General features: G+C 40.4%; 1 protein-coding gene across 1 annotated transcript in view; it reads right to left on the bottom strand.

Annotated features, from left to right (window-relative positions):
* LOC105536584 (E3 ubiquitin-protein ligase KCMF1-like) overlaps window positions 1-7,994 on the bottom strand; it is a 62,886-nt gene that overhangs the window by 24,174 nt on the left and 30,718 nt on the right. The window contains exon 5 of the mRNA XM_011975988.1: window positions 2,555-2,694. Coding sequence (XP_011831378.1) covers window positions 2,555-2,694 — 140 coding nt within the window. The remainder of the gene's footprint in view (window positions 1-2,554; window positions 2,695-7,994) is intronic.

Genomic DNA, 7,994 nt, shown 5'->3' with positions numbered 1-7,994 from the left:
CATGTTAAGAGGAATAGAAAAGGAGATATAGCAAGTTGTTGTGTAGATATAATCCCCCAAACCAAAATGATGTAAATCACTCTTGAATTCCCTAATTCAAAAATGCAAAACATTGAGGGGTGAGAGAGGACACACAGTCTTATCACCTGGACAATTACATGTAACTGTAGCACACTGGAGTTGATAATATGTTTCACATATATACAGAGAGGCATTCAAAACACTTAACAACTGGTATGGCATAGGCACCAATCCTTCAGAATGGACACTAGTCAGCATACTACACTTGACTGCACCTGCTGAATGCCAGCCCTGCCTCTAGGACTTGACCCACATGACCTGAAGGAATCTTGTACTTTTATATTAAAGATTCTTATCTGCCTGCCATTTTTCACTTTGAAATGTCTGGGCATATGGGTGGAAACAGAGGTAGACATAGCATTCATGCGAAGATTAAGGGCTAATGAGGAGAGATAAATCCTTAAAATATTCCACAAAAGCCCATATGAAAATAGAGTGACAACTGCCTTGGGCTATGTACCAAAAGCCTGGAAACTTAATGAAGGCATAAACACAACTCACAAGAAACAGACCATGAAACCATTTGCAGGTGGTGGGTATTTAATTTTCAAACTATGTATCAGGTATGCCAGAGTGTAAACAACCAATTTTGAGTATTTACTTTCCGGGGGGTGGGGGTTGGGGAGCAAACCAACCAGAGGCAAGGTTATGGAAAATTGGGTTGTCTTGCCTTGTGGGGAGATGAGAATACTATACTAGGGACTACTGGCTGATAATAATAATAATATATATTATTTCTTGTTATATATCATTATATATATTTATTAATGATAATATTATGCTATTTATATATTACATATACTATATATAATAATACAGAATTTTGTTTTGGAGACAGGGTCTTGTTCTGTCACCCAGGCTGCAGTGCAACGCAGTGGCACAGTCATGGCTCACTGCAGCCTCAACCTCCTGAGCTCAAGCAATTCTCCCACCTCAGCCTCCCAAGTAGATGGGACCACAGGCATGTGCCACCACGTCCAGCTAATTTTTAAATTTTATGGAGACAAGGCCCCACTTTGTTGCTCAGGCCAATCTCAAACTTCTGGGCTCAAGCAATGCTCCCGCCTCAGCCTCCCCAGTGTTGGGATTACAGGCATGAGTCACTGTGCACAGTCTGATAATGATTTTAAGGATGCCTAAATTACAATAAGAACTCCATGTTTATCTTATTGTATTTAGGTAAAGGACCCAAACTTAACAGAAATTCAATCAAAGAAAAATGATTCCAAGTTTTCCACAACAACCAGCATGGAGATGCAACTGAGTCAGGATTCTTCATACTGGTATGTGGGACTGTACCAAAAGGAAGCAAAGTCACTTTACAGAATAAAAAGAACAAACTAAGAATAGTCATAAAATGTGACAACAGTAGTCTGAGGCTCTCCTAGGTGCAAGATCAGAGCATTTCTGAGCTGTTAAGACGGTAAAATTTGGCTTGATGTCTATACAAAATAAATTTACCTACTGCTTGATACATGTTATAACAACTTCAAGCATCAAACTAGCAGTGTCAGTGGGAATAAAAGTAACCCTATATTATATGCATAGCTGTAGCAGAGTTAAGTAGAGACTCTGGAACCCAGAGGGACACTAGCTGAGTCCAAACACCTGCCCCTACCCCTGCCCCTTACTAAGCTGAATGTCCTTGAGCATGCTACTTTATTTCTCTGGGTTTCAATTAATTTGTTTTGAGTACATTTAGGGGTTTATTAGTTGATGCAATATGCAATTACTTGTGCCAAAATTCTCCCAATTCAGTATCTATAGTTCCATATAAAGCCTTCACTTTACCTATTATTATCAATGGTAAAGAGGTGGCAGAGAGACTCTTAGGTGTACTTTATCATTTCTTGAAGGTGGATGCATGCTGACTCAGATGTCAAGTAAAAAAGCCAACAAGCTTTCAAGGTAAGACTTTCTTTGTGTATGATTCTGGGTCCATGGCCTTTAGCCACTGGAAAGATCAGGATAGGAAGAACTTCTAGGGACCCCAGAGCTTGACCTAGGAGGCAAGAGATGTGATCTGATGAAAACCAGGTAAGATCAGCGATATGCTACAATGAGATGTGACAATGGATTATTATGATACTACCAAAGGTTTTTAAATTTCCTTGTGAAGTTCCTTGTAGAGGAAAAGTTAAGCAGAGAGCAAGGATACTGTAACAAGAGATGCACTGCAGGTTGCCGTCCTTTTAACCTTTCACAATGCATTGAATAAAGGGCTCCTGAATTTGGTCAAGACTCCATGCTGTGGTTTTAGCTACAGGTTAAGAAACCCAGTGTGAACAGTAAGATGCAAAAATGCAGCCTCCCATGATGTATAAAATTTGCTGTTAAAAGATGATTTTAATAACTATGCAAATGGTATCATTACACTGAGCAGGAAGTAGATGACAGTGACCTAGCTTTATTCATGTTAGAAATAATGCACTTTACAACATCATTTTAGTCATAAGGCTGCTGCTTCACTTACCACTTCTGTTGATGTTTCTGCATGTTCAGAAGTAACATGTTCTTGAAGAGATGTCTCCGTACAGCCCATTTTTCCACAATAGGGACAAGTAAAAGACTGTGGCTGCTCTACAGAGAAAGCTTCCCCACCATAGTATAAATCTGAAAAATAAAGTAGAATTGCATTGAGGAATATTAGTCTTTAAACACATAAAAATGTAATAAAGAAAGTGTGGGCCAGGAGCAGTGGTTCCTGCCTGTAATCCCAGCACGCTGGAAGGACAAGGCAGGTGTATCACTTGAGGTCAGAAGTTCGAGACCAGCCTGGCCAACATGGTAAAACCTCGTGTCTACTAAAAATACAAAACTTAGCCTGGCATGGTGGCAGAAGTCTGTAATCTCAGCTGGTCTGGAGGCTGAGCCAGGAGAATGGCTTGAACTTGGAAGGCGGAGGGTGCAGTGAGCCAAGATCGTACCATTGCACTCCAAAAGAAAGTGTGCCTAAAATATTCGACAACCTCACGTGGTCAAGGAATGCTTAGGTACCTATTTACATTTGTAATATCCTTATTCCCATGAGGACTCCATGTTATTCCTCCAAAATTCCTTCCCCAGATAGCTACTATATATATAGCCTTAAGAGAGAACGAAGCAAACAACTCCATCCTCCTTCACTTATTTGAAACATTGGTCATTTTACATCTGGCTCTAATTTTATCGTAATTTATTTTTTCCTTATCTGTATACACTGTGGCAACACTGATATCAACAGAAAAAATCAGGAGGGTCTACCAAGAAACAAGGACAAATGTGCTCAGAGGGAAAGACAGACAACCATGATCAATACGAGAACTGCCAGATGTAGTTAGCTGTCTATAGAACACGCTGCTCTCAGAGCATGGAGGATAATGCTAACTTAAGATACTACCAACAACATGAAAAAGGTTTTTTTTGAGACAAGGTCTTACTCTGTCGCCCAGGCTGGAGCACAGTGGCATGATCACAGCTCACTGAAGACTCAATATCTGGGCTCAAAGGATCCTCCTGCCTCAGCCTCAGACATAACTGAACTACAGGTGTGTGCCATCACACCCGGTTAATTAAAAAAAAAATTTTTTTTGGCAGAGATGGTGTCCCACCATGTTGCCTAGGCTGGTTTTGAACTCCCAGTCCTCCCACCTCCACCTTCCAAAGTGCTGGGACTACAGGCATGAGCCACCACGCCTGGCCTGTCACAAAATATTTCGCCCAACTGGTTTACTGGAAAACTAACCAGTAGTCTGTGGGAATAATTTGTTCACCTCATAAGTTTATCTCAAGGAATAAGCCTATTTTTTCCATTAGGTAATTGCTATGGTTTGAATATGGTTTGTCCCCGCCAAAGCTCATGCTGTGGCTTCGTCTCCAATGTGGTGGTGTTGGAAGGTGGTGTCTTTAGGAGATGATAAGGTTGTTAAGAGGTATTAATGCCTTTCTCAGGAGTGAATTCTCGCTCTCTCAGGACTGAATCAGTTCCCTTGAGAGTGAGTTATTTTAAAGTGAGGCTGTCTGTCACTTACAACTGTTTGGTCTCTTTACACATGCCCACGTCCCCTTCTGCTTCTCTGCCATGATATGACACAGCTGAGCCCGCACCCGAAGTCCACCAGATGCAGATGAACTGTCTTGGCCCCGTTAGCCTCCAGAATTGTGAGCTAAATAGACCCCTTTCCTTTAGAAATTATCTAATTTTAAGGATTTTCTTATACTAAGAGAAAACAGAGAGACAGAAACATCAAATAAGATGGAAGTATATTCAGTATGTTATGCCACCACAAGAAATTATTTAATTAATTAGCATAAAACAAACACCAAATTTAAGAGAGCTTTTGTAAGAAAAGAAAATGGAAGAAAGTATTCATTACATGATAGATTTGTTCATATTCATTTTTAGGGAGATTTAAATGATCATAAAAGTTTTATGTATCATGTTTATATTGACCATTTATTAGGTGTACAAGACTTGTCAGGTGGACTTGGAGTAAGTGGGGATAAATATATTAAGAAGAATAGAACTTCCTCATCTGATAAAGGGCATCTACCAAAAACTCAGCAAACATCATTTACTGGTGAAAGACTGGATGCTTTCCCCTAAGATCAGAACAAGACAAGTGTGTCCACTCTTGCCACTTCTATTTAGTATTTTACTGGAGGATCTATCCAGAGTAAATGAAAGGTATCCAGACAGGAAGAAGTAAAATGATTTTTATTTGCAGATGACATGACCTTGTGTACAGAAAGTCCTAAGGAATCCACTAAAAAAAAACCTCTCAGCGCCGGGTGCTGTGGCTCACGCCTACAATCGTAGCACTTTGGGAGGCAAAGCAGGTGAATCACTTCAGGTCAGGAGTTCGAGACCAGCCTGGCCAACTAGGAAAACCCCATCTCTATTAAAAATACAAAAATTAGGCTGGGCGTGGGGGCTCATGTCTGTAATCCCAGCACTTTGGGAGACCAAGGTGGCGGATCACCTGAGGTTGGGAGCTCATGACCAGCCTGGCCAACATGCTGAAACCCCGTCTCTACTAAAAATACAAAAATTAGCTGGGCATGGTGGTGCACACCCGAAGTCTCAGCTACTCAGGAGGCTGAGGCAGGAGAATCACTTGAACCCAGGAGGCGGAGGTTGCAGTGAGCTGAGATTGCGCCACTACACTCCAGCCTGGGGGACAAGAGTGAAACTCTGTCTCAAAATAAAATAAAGTAAAAATACAAAAATTAGCCAGACATCGTGGTGCATGCCTGTGGTCTCAGCTACTTAGGAGGCTGAGGCAGGAGAATCGCTTGAATCCAGGAGGCGGAAGTTGCAGTGAGCCAAGATGGCACCACTGCACTCCAGCCTGGGCAACAGAGGGAGGCTCCGTCTCAAAGAAAACAAACAAACAAACAAACAAACAAAACCTTCTTGGAACGAATAAAGAAGTCCAGCAGCACTGTGGGATAGGAGATCTATATGAAAAAAATCAATTGTTTGTCTATATGGTTACAATGACCAATTCAAAAATAAAATTAAAAAACAGCCGAGCATGGTGGCTCATGCCTGTCATCCCAATGCTTTTGGAGGTGAAGGCAGGAACCACTTGAGCCCAGGAGTTTGAGACAAGCCTTTGCAACGTAACAAGGCTTCACCTCTACAAAAAATTAAAAATTCAGTCTGTTGTGGTGGCATGTGCATGTGGTCCCAGCTACTCGGAAGGCTAAGATGGGAAGATCACTGGAGCCTGAGAGATTGAGGCTGCAATGAGCCATGATGGCACCACTGCACTCTAGCCTAGGTGACACAATGAGAACCCATTTCAAAATAAATACATAAGCTAAAAATTCCATTTAAGACAGTAAAAGAATACAGATGCTCCTTGACTTACAATGGGGTTATATCCTAAAACTTCATGAACCTATTTTAAGTTGAAAATGCATTTAATACACCTAACCTACCAAACATCATAGCTAAGCCTAGTCTACATTAAATGTGCTCAGAACACTCATGTAAGCCTACAGTTGGGCAAAATCACCTAAAATGAAGCCTATTTTATGAATTTATTGAAGACTGCACTGAAAATGAAAACAGCATGGTTGTATGTATTTAAAGTTCTGTTTCTACTGAACATATATTGCTTTTGCACTACTATAAGATTAAAAAAATCATAAGCTGAACCATCATAAACTGGGGACCATCTATTCTTAGGAATAAATTCAATGGAAGTGCAAAACTCATACTGTGATAACCGCAGAAGTGTGTCAAAAGAAATTAAAGACCTACATAAATGGAAACATATACCATGTTCATGGATCAGCAGATTTAGTATTATTAAGATGGCAGTACTCTCCAGACGAATCTGCAGATTCGACATAATTCCATTCAAAATCCTAGTTGGCTTCTTTGCAGAAACTGACAAGCTGAATCTAAAATACAGAAATGAAAGAGACACAAAATACCCAAAATAATCTTGAAAAAGAACAAAGGTGGAAGACTTAGTCTTCTTGATTTCAAAGCTTACTATGAAGCTACAGAAATCAAGACAGTGTAGTACTGGCATAAAGACAGACATATAGGCTTGGCACGGTGGCTCACGCCCGTAATCTCAGCACTTTGGGAGGCTGAGGCGGGCAGATCACGTTGAGCTCAGGAGTTTGACACCAGCCTGGGCAATGTGGCGAAACCCCATTTCCACAAAAATTTAAAAAATCAGCTAGGCGTGGTGGCTTCCACCTGTGATCCCAATTACTTGGAAGGCTGAGGGTGGAGGATTGCCTGAGCCTGGGAAGCAGAGGATGCAGTGAGCCAAGATCACACCACTGCACTCCAGCCTGGGTGACAGAGTGAGACTCTGTGTCAAAATACAAACAAAAACACCAGGCATATAGATCGATGGAATAGACTGAGAGTCTAGAAATAAACCCTCATTTACAGTCAACCTATCTTTAACAAGAGTGCCAAGACAATGCATTGGATAAAGAATAGTCTTTCCAACAAAAGATATTGGGACAACTGAATATTCACATGCAAAAGAATAACGTTGGCGCTTTACCTCATTCCATATATAAAAATTAATTCTAAATGGGTCATATATCTAAATATAAGAGCTAAAACTATAAAACTCTTAGAAGAACACATAGGTTTAAATCTTCGTGACTTTGAATTAGGCAGTGATTTTCTAGATACAGCACCAAATGCACAACAAATGAAAAAATACATAAATGGGACATTATCAGAATTAGGACTTTTGTGCTTCAAAGCACACCACCAAGAAAGTGAAAACACAACCCACAGAATGGGAGAACATTTTTGCAAATCATCTATCAGATAAAAACACTTATCTATGGAATAAAAAACTATTACAATTCAATAAGAAAGACATATTATCCAATTAAAAAATGGGCAAAGGATCTAGGTATTTCTTCACAGTAGATATACAAATGGCCCATAAGCACAAGAAAATATGCTCATAATTTATATTTCAGATAAATATAAATCAAAACCACCTGAGATACTACTTTACACCTACTAGGATGGCTGAAATAAACAGGACAAAAAGTGTGGGGCTAGGTAAGAAATTATAGTATGAAGCCAGGTGTGGTGGCTCATGTCTGTTATCTCAGCACCCTGGGAGGCCCGCAAGTGGATTACCTGAGATTGGGAGTTCAAGACCAGCCTGGCCAACATGGCGAAACCCTGTCTCTACCAAAAATACAAAAATTTTCTGGGCATGGTGGCAGGCACCTGTAATCCCAGCTACTCAGGAGGCTGAGGCAGGAGAATAGCTTGAACCCAGGAGGTGGAGGTTGCAGTAAGCCAACCAATGGCGCCATTGCACTCCAGCCTAGGCGAGAAGAGTGAAACTCTGTCTCAAAAAATAAATAAATTTAAAAAAATTATAGCATGAAACATTTATATATTTTCTTACAATGTCTTCTAATCAACT

Source organism: Mandrillus leucophaeus, unplaced genomic scaffold (assembly GCF_000951045.1).
Source record: "Mandrillus leucophaeus isolate KB7577 unplaced genomic scaffold, Mleu.le_1.0 Scaffold1607, whole genome shotgun sequence".
NCBI classification, from domain to species: domain Eukaryota; kingdom Metazoa; phylum Chordata; class Mammalia; order Primates; family Cercopithecidae; genus Mandrillus; species Mandrillus leucophaeus.
Note: the sequence above shows the minus strand (reverse complement) of the source record. Positions and strands in the feature narration are given on the sequence as shown.